The sequence below is a fragment of the Pan paniscus genome, chromosome 3, assembly GCF_029289425.2.
Source record: "Pan paniscus chromosome 3, NHGRI_mPanPan1-v2.0_pri, whole genome shotgun sequence".
NCBI lineage: Eukaryota > Metazoa > Chordata > Mammalia > Primates > Hominidae > Pan > Pan paniscus.
This window is the reverse complement of record NC_073252.2, coordinates 77,903,692-77,924,697: the sequence shown is the minus strand read 5'-3', so window position 1 is coordinate 77,924,697 and position 21,006 is coordinate 77,903,692. Positions and strand designations below refer to the sequence as shown.

The window sequence follows — 21,006 nt, the reverse complement described above, 5'->3', positions numbered from 1 at the left end:
CACCCTTTAAAGCAGATTAAACTCTGTATTGGCAACATTAGCTCCCAACCCCAGGTTTTTAATGGGTACCAGAGTTAGTAATATTACTTGTGTTTTTTATGTTTAAAGCACAAGAACTGTTCATTTCCTGCATTTCAGACAGGATCTCTGAGCATCTTTCAAACATAGGGACATCTTTTTGCCAGGATGTTGGGCTTGCTCCCAGGCATGCTGCAGAACTTCACATTTCTTCTCATAGCTCTGCCTGGAGTTTACAGCTAACTTTATTTTCTTTTAACTATGGGGTAGTTACCTAAATGAGTGCTTCCTGCTCTTGAATCTGTTAAAACAAACAACCGCTCTTCTTCTTCTTAGACAGGACTAAACTAAACTACCAGTCAGATCTATGGCTTTGGTCCTTGACCCTCTTTCCGGTGAAGAACAGGGACCTCGACCTTATGTTTTTGGGTTACCCAGTTTCCCTCCTCTTTGACCCTCTCCGATTATTATTGATATTATATTATTATATACACACCATTAAAAAAATCTAACCCTGCAGTAGAAAATCTAACCCTATAGTGTGAATTCAGCCCTGCCTCCCAAACTTACTCCTGTTTACTGCTTTCTTGTGTATCTTTCTAGTCCCTGTGACCCCCTCATTGGGATTCTGGCACTAGATCTCTAACTGGCTCTCAATATCTCTTTTCCTTCCCACCAGTCCTTCTCCATGGAGATCAAGAGTGAGCTTGTCAAGATGCAGCCCTGATCGTGGTCTTTCTCATAGTGGCAGGTGGCCTCCATTGTTCCTAGGATGTAATTTTAAAAACCCTCACTGTGGACTACAAAAGCCTTTTATGAGACTGACCCCATGTTCCTCTCAGCATCATCTTATGCCTCTTTCCCACTTCCTCTATCCACTCCAGCGACAGTGGCTGTCTTTTAAGTCTGTTGGACTTACCATACTCCCATCTGCTTCTGGGCCTTTGCATATGCTGTTCCTAATAGACAGAGAGCCTTTCCCACCTCTCCAAAATATCTAGTTCCTGCTTATCTCTCAACTCTTAGCTTATGTGTCATTCTCTTGAAGAAGTCTCTTCCGACTCTAAAATAGCCTAATTTTAATCTTTTTTATTTTCCATATTAGGAAGAAATAAGGGGCTTTCTAAATTGTTCTGTTTCATAGAAATTAAACATTTAATCTAATTGCAGGCTTTTAGATAGTTTATCATATCAACAAAGAGATCATAAGGACTTATTTGTAGTTAGGTACAAAGAAGGAGCTTTCACAGGTTTGTTTTTAAAAATAGATTAGTGTGCTCTATTATGAACCATTTTAGTTCATACAGTATACAAAATATATTGATAATACTTGGTGTATGTATTATCTGTACTTACTAGGTTAAAGATCTGTAGAGAAAATACGTATTCAGTGTTGAAAATCTTTAATATTGCTGGTGAAAATGGTGAATCTTGATTCTCATTTTTAAGGGCTAGATATTGCAAACAAAATTAGTTTGTAAAAATAACCAATAAGTATGCTTGCTTATGAAAAGTAAACACTGTATCACTTACTGGTAAAAACAGGTTATTATCACCAAGGCTCCCTGGAGAAATGGCTGATTTCAAGTCTGGAATAGGGTAAGAACAGGGTGAGCTGTTCCATCTTGTGCCAGAAAGCAAGGAAATGCTCAGAGACTTGTGGGGGACATGTCAGAAGGAAATTGGAGCCAGCTTTAGGGGGCTACTGCCCAAATGGGGAAAGTTTCTACAATCAAAAAGAGTAATGACAGTAACAGATTATAACACACTGAATTAGACGCAAAAAATCCTAAGTCCAGAAAATAAGAAGGTCATGTGTGGAGCTCTTCTTTATAGAAGAATTATAGCCAATAAATGTAGAAGGAATGATAGGATTAGAAAATCACCATCTTGGGTATTCAGATGTTACTGATTCAGGCAGGTATCACCAATGGTTGCTATAACCATTGTGTGTTGTCAGGAGTATGTCCTCCTTGTGAGGTCTTTAGAGATCATTCCAACGTGGCCACAGAACTTCTACTGGGAGAGGAATAGGAGATTAAAGGATTTATTTTATTCTCAGTTCCTAGAGAGGGAAGCATGGCATGCCACACAGGGAGCTATATGGGAGGAGCTCCCAGGGAGTGGGCTCCGCTAAGCAGGTGGGGAACTGAGAGAGAGTGAGGACCCATGGGCAAGTGCCTTCCCTGGATGTCAGATTGGTATGTGTGGATGTCACTCAGTCATAGTCAGGGGAGTGTAAGAAGGGGACCTTGTGGCAGGGGGCAGACTTACTGCTAGTGGACTTGGTCTCCTGGGTAGGATGTTCATTGCTTATTTGTGGGGCTACTGAGGCAGGAGGAAAATAGGAAGTTTAAGTGGTGTACAATACACATTGAGTGAAATGTTATTGGGGACTGGACATTTATAGTCTCAAAGTATCATCCTGTAGATACTTACTATCTCAAAGAGGAAGAATTGCCTTTAAGTGGAAAATGGTGGACACCACCATAACCATAGGAATCCACCAATAACGGAACAGGGACAGACAGACATGATGAAGGACACACATCTTGTCAGAAGTGTTGGATCTAAATATAATCATAGGGACATTATCTGACAGATGGACATTCTACAAAAGCAAGTGGTCTGGTCTCCAAAAATGACATTGTCAAGAAAGAAAAAGGCAGAGAACTCTTCTAGAGACTAAGGAAATGTGACAGCTAAAAGCAGCACATGATCCTTGATTGGATCCTGATTGAAAACAGCAGCTATAAAAGAAATTGGGGAATAATTGGGAAATTTGCAGGTGGTTGTATATCAGCTAAGAAAGTTAACATTGATACAGTAGTAAGACTGATGATGGTGTTGAAGTGCTTAGGGATGAAGTTTCATTATGTTTGCAACTTTTAAATGGTATAGAAAAATGTATATGTATATGAGAGAGAGTACATAAATATAAAAAAAGTTAATTGCTGGATCAAGGGGATGGTATATGAGTGGTTATTTGCTATTCTTTCAACTTTTCTGTACATTTAAAATTTTTTTAAGTGTAGAAAAAATAGGTTATGGATGTGTTTCAACTTCAGGGATTTGTTCTTTCCTTTGGTATTGTGTTTACATTACTGCCTCTATTAAAATAAATAAATAAATGAACTCAGGTCATAATTTGCCTTTATTCTGTTTTTCTAGATGTGATACAACAGAAAAACTCAGAAATACTTTGGATTACTTAAGATCATTCTTAAATGATTCTACAAACTTTAAACTTATTTACAGATATGCGTTTGACTTTGCACGGGTGAGTTCTCTGGAGCCTATCCAGATGTTTCCCTCTCTTCCGTCCCCTTTTTAAATTGCCTTTTGAGGTTAGTTTTTACATGCCACAGCAAAAAAACTTGAATAAGTTAACTCCCAGGATGCTAGTTAGTATTTCTTTCTACATGTCTGCTTTTGAAAACTAAGTTTGATTCTGGGCAAACATTCTGTAGGTCAGCAAAAAGCTCTAGTGGCAGACGTTTACTGGCTCTTGGAATTGGCTTAAAAGTGACATGGGCATGCAATACACACTGTCTTAAATGTCTCTTAGATAAGGTTGGAAAAGCTTTCCTTCTCACAGAACAACAAACCTTCTCCTGTTGAGTTTACTAGAATAAGCTAATCATATCTAATTCAGATTCACCGTGGGTGCTATTATTGTATTTGGAAATCATGTGAATTTTAGACCTAAGCTAATTTCTTACATTACTTAATGTAATACATTACTTAAATGTATTTTTCTAATCATCGTTTTGAAAAGCAGTTACCCTATTTGTCACATAGTGAGTCAAGTCGAAGTATGAGAAAGTGGTTCCCTTGGAGTGAAATAAAAATCTTACTTTTCAGCCTAGTCACCATACATAGAGAATTTTGAAGCACCAGTTGGCATCATACTCAATTCAAACAAAATCTATATCCCATACAATTACAATTTATTCTGAAATGATGTTTTCTGTTAGGTCTGTTTGTTTAGTGGATTCAGGTGACTAGGCTTTCTTGTTTGATTGCACTTTTTTAAATGATTTTTTTTTAAGGCAGAGAACTCGGTGACAATTTATTCTTTTTTCCTTACCACCATATTGATTTTTTTCACTTTTTACTCTCTTTGGCTCTGCCAGTTCAGCACCAAAGGTTTATTTGATGGTGAATTTTGATGCATCTTGCAATAACGTTCTCTGTGGTGCCCTCATTCATGCATTTTCCTATTACTACAACCTTCTAGTTAAATCACACCACGCATAGAAATTTATTGATGTTAAAAACGATAAGGTGAAATTCAGATACAGTGTTTGATAAAATGGCATTTGCATAATAATAGATAAAAGTTACCTGCCAGGCCAGGGGCAGTGGCTCATACCTGTAACCCCAGCACTTTAGGAGGCTGAGGCAGAAAGATCACTTAAAGCCAGAAGTTTGAGACCAGCCTGGGTAACATACCCTGTCTCTATACAAAACAAATAAAAAAATTTAAAAATTAGCCAGATATGGTGCCTATAGTTCTAGCTACTCAGGAGGCTGGGGTAAGAGGATTGCTTAAGAACAGGAGTTCGAGGTTAAAAAAAGAAAAAGGAAGTTATTTGCCAGATGCTTTTTTTTGCTAGACGCTTTTAGAATAGTTGACTGGTTTCTAGGATTAAATAGTTTATTTCATGAGTGTTTTTTTTCCTCCCAAAGTCAGCTGTTTCTTATAGTATGGGTAGAAATTCATTTAGAAACATCATACCTTCTCTACCCAAATCAGCTCTATTTTCTAACTTCCTTGACTGGGGGGGTCACAGTTCTCCCAGATATCCAATGTGCTTTAGATCTAGGTTCTGCTTTACTCCTCCCTGGCTAACGTCCTGTTCTGGGGCAGTCACCCTGGCACATCTCATGAGTGCTCTTTGGCCACCTTTTTCTTGGTGCCTCCACTGCAGCCTCACCGGTGGAGGCCTTGCTTCTCCTTACCAGCCCTCTTCTGGTAGCCTCATGTCCACATTCTTTCACTTCTTACCCAGTGCTCACATCACTAGGGTGTCATTCGTCTTCCTTCAGCCCCTGGGTCACTCAGCCACCTTCCTGCTCCCCACAGCCTCTAGTACCTCCCCACTGTGTTTATATCGACCCAGCACTTCCCTGTGTATACGACACAGTTGTTCCCATGTCAGCGCTGAGGGACAGCCAGGGGTGGTTTCAGTCCACTTTACAGAGTAAGAAAGTGCGCTTCAGCAAAGGGGAGAAATGGCCACGTTGTTCATAGTAGATCCATGACTCAAACCTAGGCCTTCTGTCTCCAAGTCTAGTATGTGGGTTACTCCAGACCCTCACAACTAAGTCCCAAGCTTCCCCACTCAACGCCTGCATTATGATGAAATTGCACTAACGGTTGCTCACTGGCCCTGCGTCCTGGCCTCTCTGCATTCTGCCTTTGGGAGTGCTGGGCCCTTGCCTAGAGCCCCGTTTGCATTAGCACAGTTGTACCCATCCAGGCCCTGGGTCTGAGCCATGTGCTTCTGCTTCCACACAGCCTCCTGGTCAGCCTGTCAGGGATCAGCCTGTCGGGGTGGGATTGTGCTGGTTTCAGTTACATACCCCTGGTGTCTCCTCTACTTGGCTTTGGAGTTTGAGTACAGGCCTTAATTTTTCCTGGCAGATTGAGGGACTCTGTAATTTCTTTCTTTGTACATCCTTTGTTTTAAAGGAGAGTCTCAATTAATATTGGTGAATTAAGCCCTTTCACATAACAATAAATAAAAACAACCATATTTAATCATTGCTTAATTACCAGATAGATTCAGTTTAGCTAAAATATGCTCTAAGATAAATTTTTTAATGAATCCTGTTCTTTTTTGCTTTGTTTTGTTGAGCTGTATCTTCACAGATTTTGAGATGTTATATTTTCATTTTCATTTAGTTAAAAATATTTTCTAGTTCACCTTGTGAATTCTTTTTTGGCCCATTGATTATTTAGAAGTATGTTATTTTCCAGGTATTTAGGATTTTCCAGATAATCTTTCTATTATTGATAGTTTAATCCTGTTGTGGTCAGGGAACATACCCTGTATAATTTTTATCTATTTGATTTATGGTCCAGAATATGGTCTGCTGCGGTGAATATTTTATGCGTACTTTAAAAGAATGAATATTCTGCTGTTGTCAGTGGAGTGTTCTATAAATGTCAATTAGGTCAAGTTAGCTGATAGTGTCTTTCAGGTCTTCTGTATTCTTCCTGATTTCTACTTGTTCTATCAATTACTGAGAGATGAATGTTGAACTCTCCACCTGTATGTCTTCTGTCACCTCTGTCACTTTTTTGCTCCACATGTTTCGAAGCACTGATACTAGGTTTAGTATTGTTATATCCTCTTGATGAATTAAGATGCTTTACCATTATGTAATGTCTCTCTTTATCTCTAGTAATATTCCTTATATTGAAGTCTACTTTGTCCAATACAAATGTATTCACTCCAACTTTCTTTTTATTAAAGTCTGCATGCTATATCTTTTTTAAATCTTTTACTTTTAACCTGTTTGTTTCTTTATGTTTAAAGTGGATTTCTTATGGATAGCATGTGGTTGGATCTGACAATATGTGTTTTAACTGGGATGCTGAAACTATTACATTTAATGTAATTATTGGTATGGACAAAATTTATATCTCTTCTCTTGCTGTTTTTTCTCTATGTATCCCACCTATTTTTTGTTCCTTTTTTCCTCTTTTCATGCCTTCTTTTTGGATATTTTCACTATTGCCTTATTAACTTTTTTTTCCTAGTAGTTGCTCTGGGTGTTCCAGTATACATCTTTAAATTTCACAGCCTACCTTCATATAATGTTATGCCACTTCATGTATAATGCAAGAATCTTTACAACTGTGTACTTTCATTTTGCCCTCTCATATTTTATGCTGTTTTTGTCATTTATTTTATTTAGGCTATAAATGTCGCAATATGCTGCTATAACTTTTGCTTTAAATTGGCAAAAATGTCTTTTATTGTTACTCAGAAATACCAAATATATCATATATATCTATGCTCCTTATTTCTTTTGTGTAGATCCAGATTTCTATCTGGTATCATTTTCCTTCTGCCTAAAAAACTTTCTTTAATGTTTCTCATAGGCTAGATCTGCTGGTGATGAATTCTGTAAGCTTTTATTTTGCCTTCAACTTAGAAGAGACTTCTGGGTAAAAAAATTCTAGGTTGACACTTTATTCTTTCGGTACTGCAGTAATGTCTCTGCATTGTCTTTCATCGTGTAATTATAAATCTGGTGTCATTCTTACCTTTATTCCTCTAAACATGTCTTTTGTTTTCTGACTTTTTATTCTTTTTCCATTGCTTTTTTAGCAAGTTTATTATAATATTCCCTGGAATAATTTTCTTTATGTTTATTTTGGTTGGGGATTGTTGAGCTTTTTGGATCTGTGGGTTTATAGTTTTTATTAAGTTGGGAAATCTTTCTGCTGTTATTTCTCCAAATATTTTTTCTGTTCTGTCTCTGCTCTTCTGCGACTACAGTTATAACTATGTTAGGTTGCTTGAATGTGTCCCACAAGCCACTGATGCTGTGTTCCTTTTTATTTTTTCAGTTTTTTCTGTGTCTCATTTTTAATCATTTTTATTACTGTCTTCCAATATTAATCTTTTCTTTTGCAGTGTTTAATCTGTTCATCTCAACCAGTATATTTTTCATTTCAGATACTATATTTTTCATCTTTAAAAGTTCCATTTGGGTCTTGTTTATGTCTCCAGTTTCTCTCCCCATCATGATAATATTTTTTTCTGCTTCGTTGAATTTCTAGAACATGTTTATAGTAGGTATTTTTATAACCTTGTCTTCTGGTTCCATCATCTGTTATTTCTGTGTCTCTTTATGTTAGTTTATTTTTCTCTTGGTAATGTGAGTTACTTGCCCAGCTTCTTTGCATTGCTTGTATTTTTTTTTTTTAATTGGAGCTGGATATTATGAATTTTAGGTATTTGGTTGCTGTGGGTTTTGTCGTATTCCTTTAGATAGCGTTGAGTTTGTTTGTTTTTTAAGTGCATAAATTACTTGGAATCAGCTTGATCCTTTGGAAGGGCTGTCCAAAGCAGTCTTGATAGGGATGATTTGGCCCCACTACTAAGGCAATATTTTTTTTTGAGGATTCTACCCAATGCCTTGTGTGCTGTGAGATCTTTCCATGCTGACTGGTGGGATTACAAACTGTCCCCAGCCCTGAATAAACCCTGGGGACTTCTGCTCACTCATTTGCAATGTTTCTTTTCAGACTCAGGTTGTTTCTTCACATGTTTATATGGCCAAAGACTGAAGGAGACCACTCTGGAGACCTTCACATCTCTTTGTGTAGTTCCCACCTCACTAGTATTTGGCTGCATAAATTATAGTTATCTTTGCCACCTTGAACTCCAAGCTCTGTCTTTTCCAACTCAGCAAGATTGCTAGGCTCAGTTTTGGGTTCCCCCTCCTTTGCTATGGCCTAGAAACCACCTCCACAGAGTAAGCTGGTATCAACCTAAGGCTTACCTTATTTATTTTCTTTTTCTTGGGGATCACAGTCCTGTGTTGCCTGTTTTTCATCATCTGAAGCCATCATTTCACCTTTTTTGTCCAATTTCCTGGTTGTTTTTAAGTGGAAAGGGAAATCTTACCTGTTAGCCTATCTTGGTTGGAAGAAGAACTCAAACCTCATTTTTTCCCCCTCAAATCTGTTTTTTCCTACTAGAAAAGTGGACTCCTGGAGGTAAAACTCAATTAACCAGCAGTGGACCTTTTAAAAATCACACTTTAATGAAAATTGAGCTTTATGATATAATTTTAATATCCTAAATATTATATTGCAACTGACAGTGGTGGTATATATTAAATATTCTGAATTCTGCTTTAATATGCTGGGAAAGAAACTACAGTACAACACCAGAAAATGATAAAATAGCCCCTTTAACAGCTCTCTACCAAAATTGCAGCCCCAAGGGGCTGATCATTTCTTTCTTCCCCTTTGAACCTTGTAGCCAATTTAAAATAGTACTTGGCTATAAAGTTATGTTATTTTTCTCCTAATTTGTCTTTGACTTGAACTTATTTATAGTTCTATATGATGCTTGAGAGCTGAAAGGATCCTCAGAAGTCATCTGGTCCAGGCCTGTCAATGTAGGATGATGAGATTGAGAGCCAGCGAGGAGGGGCAGCAGCAGGGCCCGCATCTGCCCTTGACGTCCAGGCCAGTGTCCTTCACAGAGCCACATTGCTTTCCCTCCACAAAGCTCTCCTCCCGCTGTGGAATCTTGCTAGAAGAAGACGGTGGAATATACACAAGGGCCAACATGATCAGTTCTCTTCTACAGTTGGAATTTTGCCTCAGTATTTTTATGCATAGGGTTTTTTGCCCTCAATATAAATTTTATTATATAAACAATTGTTGTTAATATGGATTCTTTTAAATAAAGCAGCCATTTTTCCTTGCTTCCTTTTTAAAAAAGGACCTAGTGAGAACAAGATTAGATGAAGGGAATAGACTAAAATGCTATATAATTTTTCATTGATCTGAGACTAGTTATAAATATCAGTCCATTGGATGTTTTACCTTCTCTGTGGTGGAGACAAGCTTGCTGGTTCAAGGTTGTGCAGAGGCTGGCGCATGGCATTTGGAGGAGAGTGTGCGCTGATCAGCAGCATTGAGGGCCAGGTGAGAGCAGAGACCACGGATTTGCAGTGCTGTTGTTCTCCACAAAGTAGGATGTGTTTCTAGCATTGCAGTCCTGCCTTGATGCAGGAAGGGACAGATTTAGAGTGAGAAGTTTGAGAGGAGCCCTGGTGGAGTGATCGAGGTGAACCAGACAGAATCAGGAAGGAAACAAAGTTAGGAGAAACTGCTAGAGAGGGGGAGAGAAAGGGAGGCCTTTCAGGAGAAGGGGAACGAGTGAAAGGGAAGATGGGAGGAGGGCACTGGAGAGGTCGCCTTTTCACTTCTTGAAATAAAACCTTAAAGAAGTCAAATGAAGAGTCTTGTGGAGGCAGAACACTCAAGTGGGAATGGCTTTTACTGAGAGGTAATCTTGTGGCAGGTTAGAGAGCAAGTCTGTCAGCCCCTCCATGTACTCTCTTTCCCAGCAGAACGTGCCAGCTGCTCTTCTCCAGTGTTTCTGAGGCTGTGTTTCAGGAAGCTGTAAGCAGCCACACAGGTTCAAGCTGGTACACTGTCCTCTTCTCTGTACCACAATGGCCAAACCAGAAATGATTAGGGATGTTACTCATAGAATTCACTAAGGAAAATTTTGCTAGGTCTTGTGTTCAACAACCCCTGTTATCAGAGAAATCCTCTTGAAGCTTAACCTAAATCTCCTGCAATCATTTGGATTCACTTCCTCTTCTGATGTGAGTCAGCCTTTCATTTGTTAGTTGATGTATTCGTCCAGTTTCCTTCTCCACACAACCCACCCCCGACCTCAAACACATGTGTGTCCACGTGCACACTCATACACTCTCCTCACACTTTCCCTCATACTTCATTGTCAATTACAAAGAAAACAGAAGGTAGGCCTGGGTGACAGTAAGAATAAGAATATGATGGAGTCATCTAAGCCCAGGTCTATTACACTGAAAATCTTAGTTTTATCCTTAAGATTCCTCTTTAGTTGTTGCAGAGCCAGGCATATTTGCTCAGCAGTTACTGATAGAGCCCACTGGCCTGTATGTTTCTTCATATCGAAATCTCTCTTCCCTCCTTACTTCTGAGGGAAGCAGCCTGGTAGGCAGTGAAGAGCTCCAGCTTAGAATCAGCTTCCTAGCTCAAGTTCCAGCTCTACCATTTATTGATTTTATTTAACTCCTTGTGCCTCAGTTTCCTTATTTATAAATTGGGGATTATAGTAGTCCCTATTTACTAATAGAGGTGAAATGAGTTTAAGTGTAAGGCACTTAGAACAGTTTCTAGCTTGAAGTAAGTTCTCAGGAAAAGTTAACCATAGAATTAGAAATAATTGTTGAATTCTTCACTGATATTACCTAGGTGTCTACAGACGTCATTTCAAATAATGACATTTTTTTAGAGTAGTGCTTACAGTAGTAGAATCAGATTGTACCAAATAAAATAATAAAGCCTGTGCCAGCTGGCAGATGTTTTCCTTTTTGTTTTAAAGGAAGTGTCAAGAATTGAGCTTAATTGATTGCCTTGCAAACATTGTTGTCTCTAAATTAATGTTAGCTAAGTTCTAAGAGCACAATTAAACTCCCGTTCAAAAAATTATTTTGCTGTATTTTTGGTTTCATAAACTGAGCCACAATATTTCAGATACGAGCTTTTTACAGCCCTCTATTTTTATCTTTTGGTTACTTAAGTTAGCTGGGTTAAGGAGGACTGCATTTTCTCTATGTCTGTTTTTCCTGTGGCCTCAATTGGAACACCATGACACATGTAATAGGTCTTCACTTAAGGCCTTTTGATTTCATGTAGCAATTTCTGACTTCACCATTTATGTTTGGAATTGTGATTGCCTGTATATTATTTCTTGATTCCAGCTAGTCTCTCTTGAAAATCTTCTGGGTTTTTATTTTTCCCGTTGAATTTTTTTCTTTGTAATTTTAATAATTCAGGGTTCCTCTTTTCCTCTTTTCATATGTAAGTCTTAAGCTGTAAAGTTTGGTATAAATTGGAAATACATCTTTTGAAATAGGGGCCTTTGATTTAGCAGATCTGGATACTCAGATGTTTAAAGGTTCATTTTTGTAATATATTTCTATTTACATGTTTACAGTTAACTTTTGTTTCAGTTGTTAAGTCATTTCTTAGTGTCATCTAAGAAAAAAATGCTCAATTGTCACCTCTTAGAGGAGAACCTATACTGAAACAGTAGTATGTAAACAAAGGCACTGGTTTTTTATTTCATACTAGAACTCTAAATCAGATTGTAATAAAATTTCACTGTTCTCTACACTAGCTCTTAGTCTTTAGCTTACGGAGTATATTTATTCCATTTATAAAATATAACGTAGAATATTTAGAGTAGGATCCTTTGGTTTTGCAGCTGTACTATATCATTCTGTAACTTCTATTTTTAATCTGCATTAAGGAAGACCACAAAGTAGAATCTAGTTGTATATTGTGGGGGATTGGTATATCTTTCGTGTATAGAGCCTGTTCAGTTTGTATTATTATTTGAAAAATGACACAAAATTCCGTTGCTTTTTATCTTAGTAAATTAAAGTTTATGAAATACCTACATACACATTTTGGGTCAAGAGGTGGGTAGAGAGAGATGTTTTCATTTCCTTCTCCTTTAACCTTGATGGGCCTTCTGGGGATGCTGGTTGGCTCTTGGCAGGCTCTCAAGGTACCTTCTGTCTAATTCTGACCTTGGGATCCAGGAATCTATTGGTCTGCCCCTTGCTCCTTGGTGCTCCATGAGCAGAGAGTCACAGGATTTGTGTTGACAGCGTATAATTTTAATTTCTTACAAAGAGCTTTTGGATGTCTTTACTCCTTGAATTTGTTACAGTGATTTTTTTTTTAAATGCCTATAAAGTTGATGGCTGCCTGATAGCATCCTGGGAGATTGATTTCACTTTTAATTGGGAACCCCTTTGCAGAGAATGTCATTAGGATCATTGTTGTCAGAGAACCCCCTGCGAGTGTCTCCAATTTTGATGTTTAGTAGATGTTTGCTGTGGGAGCTCTCGACTGTTGTTCCCGGGAATTTTTAGTGTTTCCAGTCATGGTCATTTGCACATAGCCACAAGTCCACTCACAGGAAATGTTGGTTATCAGTGAGATGCCACTATTCAGATTGTGAGTGCATCCATAATATCTTTCTCTTATTTGCTAGGCCGAAGATGGTGTTAGTGATTGCGAGCTGCTGGCTGGCACCCTTGCAGAGCAGGAGTAAGTGAGTGCTGTTCAGCTTTCCAGTCCTGTGAGTCTGATGCCTTTCCTCCGTGTTTTGGCATCACTGCCAAACATATGCATTGAAATCCTTCATGATCATCAGTTTGTCAGATGATTATATTGTTGCAAAGAGTCTGTCCAGGTCTTTTGTATCTTTTTTTTCTTTTTTGTCACCTTAGTGTATGTCCATTGTGACGGGGACATAGGTATTGATGATGGTGGAAGAAGGCACAATATATATCACAGCAAGACTAGAGATTTGGGGTTTAGTGAATGATTACAAACTCTGCAAAGGGAAAACTCTTCCAGAGCGCCAGTGTTGTCAGCCCAGTGCTGCATAAGCTGTTGTTCAACAAATGGACTTTGGCCGAGTCCTGTGGTGCCGCGTGTGTTTCTCAACAGTTTACTCGTTTATCTTGTGGATTGCTTCATAGTATGGTGTGCTGTTGCCGTCTGCCACACCTGTGTTACAGGGTAGGAGGAAGTTTTCCATTTGCTTGCACAGTGTCATCACAGAAGTGTAAGCCCTTGAAACACAACAAACCAATGCAGTTTGTCTGGCAAAAGGCAGGCAGTCTCTAGATCACCTCTTCTCCTGTCCTCTTCTCCATTGGGAGTGCGTACTGCAGCCCTGAGCAGGACAATACATATGGCCAAGGGACAGGCAGAGAACCCTGTGGAAAGGAGGTCCCACCTGTTTGCATAGAACTGTGGAACTGGGATACACCTGCCCTCATCAGACTTACGTTATGTGACCTCTGAAAGAAGGGTGATGTGGAGCCATCTGACCTGGTCTATTCATGGACAGTCGTTACACTTCACAACTGAGACCAAAAGGCCAGATCTATTGCACATCTTCCTTAGGCAGCAAGTTTCCTTGTCTTCATCTACCTTGATTGTTGTTGTTAAGTGAGGCCCTTACATTTGCTGTATTAAGTCCCAATTCAGGGTCATGGCTAGAAATGGTTTGTATACTAAAGAGTACCTCACTGTTAAGAGTCCTTGCAGTGATGATTTATTTTATCAGGAGGTATATATGGCTGCATATGTGGCTTAGGGTGGTGGTCACAGCATCATCCCTTAATTTGAACGTTTAGATTCCACTGCACTGGGCTAGCCAGGCACTTTCTCCCTTTGTAAAAAACTACTTTTACAAATTTCCACTGTAGTTAAGATAACACATGGAGGCTAGCTTTGGATATGTAAGGTATGCTTATGGTCCCAGGCCCTCTATTCCTTTCCATGGAAACTGACCGCTTGTAGTTCTGGAATGGAAGCATATAAGAAAGACGGAAATGAGAAATTAGGATCCTTAATTGCAAATGTAAGTGGAATGAGCTTACCCTGCCCTTATTTAGGTTTATGTTCTTATCTTTTTTCTGGTGTCCTTATGAAATGTTGTCTTTCACTTGGTTACTAGTTAGGAGTATTTTACTAGGAAATTTACGTCTAAGAAATCTATCTATCTATCTGTCTATTGAAGGACTGTATTGATAGACTTCCTGCCTTCCACCAGAGTGGGTAGATGAATATATCCTCTGATTTAGAGAGACACTTCAGAGCCCCAGCATTTGGTATGAGCTGAAGTCAATTCCAGCATGTTTAGGTTCAAGAAAAATATTTATCAATGAAATCAAATTGATTTCATTTTTATTAAGGAAACCTGATTCCTAATCATAGGCATCAAAACCTTTAAGCTCCGTTGAGTTATAGGCTTTATGGTCAACAATTAGGATTTTGATAATTATCATAAATGTCAAACAAGCAAGTGATTGAGTTACAAGTTTTTATTAATCCCATGAAAAGCCTGTAGAAACTGCTACGACATAACTAATTGATTTTGCGTTAGGGTGATCATTCAGTTGACATAAATCTTTCTCACAGTAAATTTATATAATATCGCAATGCCCAAGCCTTCCATTGTGTTTGACTACCTCCCCTCCCTAACCTTAGTCTGGATGCAGGGTCTTTAAGGTGTATGATAAATGAGCTGTTTACTAATTTCCTGTTGAAGTGAATACACATTTGCAATTATTGGAATTTATTATTTGGGGGCATCTGGCTCATCCTTGTTTTTGTTTGTTAAACAGGAAAAGGACCAGCGCAGCCTAGACATAAACACTGCCAAGTGCATGTTGGGACTGTTATTAGGAAAAATCTGGCCCCTTTTTCCAGTTTTTCACCAATTCTTAGAGGTACCAAATTGTTGTTTTATGAAATGTATGTTTGCTTGCTTGGAACTACCAAATAACTTTATTCACCCGTTGTATGTAATTTTTTGTTTGTTGTACTTTTCTGCCTATGTAGGAATTACGGTGACATAATTGCTGTCAGTCAGCAGCTACCTATCTTCTTGGAGTGCATCTGTGTATGCGTTTAATGTTGTGTTGCTTCATTCCACATTAAAAATGCATCCGAAACAGCCACAGCTCTGTCCTTTTCTCTCTTTTCTCATCCCCATTTTAAAGCTTCACTTTTGTTTAGATTTTCTGTTCTTTATAACAATAGAAAAAGAAGATTTACTTTCTTTTGACTTTAGATGAACTTCCACTTTTATTAAGCAGAGGTTTAAAAGACAGTCATCTGCCTTCTTACCAAAATTAGTTTGTAGTATGTTCTTATCTACTCTTGTCACCAAGTAACTTGAGGACCTTAGATCAATCTAAGTATTAGGCAAACTGACAATATCTCCTTCAGTTTAAATTGTCTTCAGATCAGTATCAGAACAATCCAGCACTTTATTCCATCATTGTTTGTGTGCTTTTAAGTATTGATGATCAGAAATTCTGAGCTACTGGTTTTGTTGAAGTGTCATTCTGTGGGACCTGGAAGTATATGGGATACAAGTTTGAGTTACTTGGGTTGTCATATATAGCATCCTCCTTTCCCTCCTGCCCCAAGCCCTTCTAAAAAGTGTCCTTTGCTTGCAAGGATGAGGGTGTTGGGTCTTTGAGAAAATGCTGGGCCGTAAGATGACTCTGGCTTCACTCTTGAATAATCTTTCTCACAACTTACTTTATGTAATGGTCCAGAATATTTTTAATATCTGATAGGATTCTTTGAGAACTGTTATTAAAAATTTCTTTTAACATTACTAAGTGGGACTCCTCAAAAATTTAAAAACTAGTTTTACGTAAGTATCTGTTTACCCAAAATAGTCCATGTTGACATATGGTCTGTTCTAATTTCTCTGACAATCCCTTGAGATGAGTTAGCATTATTTGGAAAAATAAATAGAAATAGTTCCCTGTTCTCAGAGAGTTTAGCTGGATTTACACCTGTGTGTAAAGAGTCTTAAGCTGGAAGACCTGGCCTGGAGGAAATCTGACTTTACTTAATTCCAGGTGCATCATCAACTGTTTCAGGACTGGTTTTTGCTTTTACCTGCTTAGAAAGTTAAACTTGTAGTCTGTGCTTTGTTCTCTCTCTTACATTAGTTTGCATTTTTCTTTAAAAAAGACAGTATTCCTCTCATTTCAGCTTTTCTTGTGTTTGCATCCTCAAAACCATTGACTCAACTCTCTTTGCTTTTTATGTACTTGTATTGTTTTACTATGTTTCTGATTTTAGTGGGGAAGATTTAAAAATCATTGGTTCTGGATTTTATTTATGAATCTTCATACAGGGATACTGTATTTTTAAATAGATACATGGGAAATTTCTTGTCTAAGAGGAATAGAAAAACGATTTCACAGCTATTCTAGCTTCTTTTATGATCAGATTCGAGTTTTGAATTATTAGAACAGTAATTTTTTTCTGTGACAAGAACACCTAATTTTGAGACCACTTGCATGCAGCACTTACCGGATCTCGTCAAGTAACCTGCTGCTGCATGTGCTTTAAGCCGAAGGCTTGGCCATGGGCAGTGCTGGTTATGTCAGGGGTTATATTAATGGGAGCTACTCTTTATTTAGCACTTACTTTGTGCCAAACACTGAATGAAGTGCTTCACATAAATTAGTAAATGATCTCTTTTAATTCTTATAATATCTTTATGAAGTAGATATTATCTGCATTTTATATAAAATGGCTTTTGCAGTTTAGAATTTTCACTTCTGGGGATATATAATCATGTTATTTTGATGTGCTTTCCATTTTGTATTGAGACCCTGTCATATTTTTGTAATGACAATTGTCATCTTAAATTCTACTCTTGCTCTCCCTCACCATCCTCCTACATTGGTGCTTAACAAACCTCAAACAGAAAGAGTTAACCTTACATGAACTTAATTAAGTTGATTCATAAAGCAATTGAAACCGTCCCATTTGTTCATTTTAAGTGTCAGTAATTCATATTACTTTTCCCTCCATCAGCAATCAAAATACAAAGTTATTAATAAAGACCAGTGGTGCAATGTCCTAGAGTTTAGCAGAACAATTAATCTTGACCTCAGCAACTATGATGAAGATGGAGCATGTAAGTACTGCCGCTACCATTCTGCCATTCATGTACATTTCTATATCATCCTCATTGGGAAAAGCCTCAGCTACATTATTATTATTATTATTGTTATTATTATTATTACTACTACTGTTTCTCTCTTTCTCTCCAGGGCCAGTTTTGTTGGACGAGTTTGTGGAGTGGTATAAAGACAAACAGATGTCCTAGGACTTTATGCATAGCAGCGAGAGAGTCACTGTTACCACAGTTTTGTCACCCATTAGCCATAAATTGCTGTTTGTATCAAAGCGCATGCTGCTTCTCTTGCACTGTTTCCCTTTCGCAGGGACATGTTGGTGTTTGCTATTGAATTGGCCAGCTCTGCTTGCTGTGTGGCATTGTTCTCTTGGAAGGCTGCTTTGCAGTTTGTATTTACACTACAGATTGGTGAATTTGCCAACGTCCTCACTGTGATTATGTGTATATTGCTGTTTAAATTTTGTATATGTGTATAAAAGGAAAAAGCTTCACCTAGAGATTATTTCTGAAAAATGTATTGTAAAAATAATTTTGTGGCATTTCTAGTCCCTTTTTTTGAATGAACCAATTATACTTTATTTGGTCTCCTATGTAGCATTTCAGAAAACAAGACAAAACTGTTACCATGAACAAACATTGCCAGAATTAACCTTACTGTTTAAGAGGCCAACTTCTGGAAGGAGGTAGGAGTCATAACTTTTTAGAGGCATATGCCAAATATCATTTGGTATACTTAACAATATTAGTGTTTTAAAATGATGAGTTATAATTATTTGAACATATAGATATGTAACATGCCACAAATCATTTCTACCACACAAGATATATAAGTTGTTTATTTTTTAGTGTTAAAACTATAATAGCTTGAATATAGGTACCAATGAACAAATTCAAATTGCACCTCTTTTCTTAAAAGAATGGGATTTAAACTCTTATAAACATTCTTTAACTTTTTTGTTTGTTTGTTCTCTTTTTTTCCTTTTGCATTCTTCTAGCCAGTGATTGATCTGCTAATGCTTTCTTTGCCACTCTAAGTAAAATTTATTTCACCTCCTCAATGAAAACCTCATGGTTTTGCTGGCTGTTTATAACTGCATCGCACTTCTAGTTGTGGCTTGAATTTTCAGTTAAGCTTTCATGGTATGTAATTTTCCAGCCTTTTGAGAAAACAAGCATACTATAAGTGAGAGCTGTTTTGTTTTCCTTGTTTGTTTGTTTCATGCTAGGCTTTTCCTGGCAGCATGTCCATTGCAGGCAGTGGACAAGAAACCACCAGCATTGAGCTAACCCAGTACATGCTAGGACCTGTCCTAGAGGGGCCACTTTTCATTACCTGAGTTATTTGTACAGAAGGGCAATAGCCATTATTTTTGTGGATGAGGAAACAAGAATAAACAGAATGGTATTTTTAGGTTTGTATTTTATGTCTTTTTTTTTTTTTTTTTTTTTGCCATTCTTGAGGAAATACAGAGATGACATGTTTTCACCCCAACTATCTGGTGCTATTGAATGACTAATTCAGTCCCTAAAGTTCTGTGAAAACACAAAAGTCTAATGATTTGAGTGAGTAAAAGGTAATGGTGCATTTGAACAAGTAAATGCTGTCGTGGTCAGCAAGATCCGTGATTTGAACATGTGATGACTGGAAAAAGGTTTGGGTTATTTGGAAGTCTGGCTAAAACTTCTTTTGGGTGACATGTGATCGTTTAAATGGCATTAAATGAATAAAGCACACAGACAGTGCTACTCTTGACCACTATTTTACCATTTCTTTGCAAACAGTGTTCACATTTTCATATTTTTTCCCTAACTAAACCACCAAAGAAAGAAATTTTGTATGTATATACAGTGTGTGTGTATACAAAATCATGATATAGTAGAATGCAACTACTTTCTTTTTCTACCAAACGAAAGGTTTTATTTGCTGTGAAATAAACCAGAAGTTTAAAAAACCCTGTAGTGATTAAGCATACTTAACCACTCCTTATTTGTAGATTCACTTTCAACCTTAAAAATTAATACCAGTTTGCATAAACCAATATCTGAAAAGAACAGAAAATGTTGATGGCAAGCAACAGCTATTAATACTGATGTGACGGATGCATTTGTTTTGCAGTGGTGACTGGCCTAGGCAGGTTTGGATCTGTGAAGAATTGATTCATTTTCAAAATTATTCCATAAAGTTAAAAAGTTACACTTTAAAGGCAACAGGTCATACAGTTCTTTAAATCTGATCAACTGTAGCTTTATTTAAAGCAAATATAAATCATAGATGAAGTTATTTTAAACACTATGTTAGAATATAGAGATTTTTAAAAAATGCTGATAAGCACAGTTAATTCTAAAATGAGAGGATTGTTACAGGAGGGAGATGTTACAGTTAATCCACAATCAACATTTTGATGGTAGGGAAAAAACTGCGTAAAAACTATTGCATTATGTATGATAAGAAAGTAAGTATTCCAAAGGGATAATCTTGCATATTAAGAAAACTCCAAATAATCTTTAAACTGCCTTGAAAAATAAACCTCTTTGACTGCTGAACGGCAGAGTGCTTACCCTTGGTTGTCTTGATTTTATATATTTATTTCTAAGGGGAGAAAAAGGGGTCAGACAGAGTAATATGATACATTTTCTTAAAAACTTCTCTAAGTTGCACAAAACTGAACAATCATCAAGCACTTATTTACTGGCTAATGTTGAATAAATTAGGGTGCCTTCATCTGGGTTTTCTTTAGTACCTAAGTCTACAACCCTTTCTCTTTTTCTATTGTGTTTCGAACTCCACATTGCAATACTCTGTTGTCATGGAATACAACCTTTAGATGTTTACTGCTGAAGTAGGTCAGAAATTGTATTATTTGATTTGCCTCAAACATCCACTGTAATGTTACATGCACCTTTTTTGAAGCATGAACTCTGAATTATGTTTTTATAAATCTGACTAGGCAAACCTAGATTCTGGTTTCCCAATGGATTTATTTTCTCTCTCAGTCTCCATTTTAACAGTGCTTTTGAAGTTTATACAGAAAGCTTTAAAAGTTAGTTTGTGCCCTTGGTTTTTATTCTTAAAACTGCTAAAATACCTCTGTAAGCCTTATCCTTTATTCTTTCATATGTTGTATAATAAATGTATAGATTTCATTGACCAACTAAAATGTTGGGTGTCTGTAAATGAGACCAAAACGTGGGTTGCTTTTTTCATAAAATAATTTCTATTGGGGGTTACTGTTCAGTGACAGCAGGTAACCTATAACTGTGAATGCTTCGTGTCGTCAGTATTTGCATTACATTCATAAAAGTGTGCAAGTCCTGTGACTCCCAGCTTAACTGAAATACTGTTATGCCACCTAACTTGAGTACAGCAAACTGGTTTTAGGTTTCAATGAAATTGATGTAAAATGATATCCCATGAATAAAAAGTATTTGTGTTTGGTTTCAGAACAGATGTGTAAATTTTTTCTTCTCTCTTCTGGCTTTCATTTCAAAAACCATTTAAGGTAGTCTTTAAAGCATTTTTTATCCTTTTTTGTTTGGTTTTTTTTCCAACTTTTTCTATTGAAAATTTCCAAAGCTACAATAATATAATGAACACCTGTGTACCTGTCACTTAGATTTTCCAGTTGTTAACATTTTACTGTATTTCCTGCCTTACTCTTGGGCTATACGTGTGTGTACTTCTCACGTT

The 21,006-nt window shown here is 37.3% G+C and overlaps 1 protein-coding gene across 1 annotated transcript in view; it reads left to right on the top strand.

Annotated features, from left to right (window-relative positions):
• DCUN1D4 (defective in cullin neddylation 1 domain containing 4) overlaps nt 1-20,762 on the top strand; it is a 73,167-nt gene extending 52,405 nt beyond the window's left edge. Inside the window, 4 exon segments of the mRNA XM_008953924.5 lie at nt 3,190-3,298; nt 14,989-15,093; nt 17,213-17,315; nt 17,452-20,762. Of these exon segments, the coding sequence (XP_008952172.2) occupies nt 3,190-3,298; nt 14,989-15,093; nt 17,213-17,315; nt 17,452-17,507 (373 nt within the window). The 3' untranslated portion in view covers nt 17,508-20,762.
• Nucleotides 20,763-21,006: the final 244 nt, after the last annotated feature.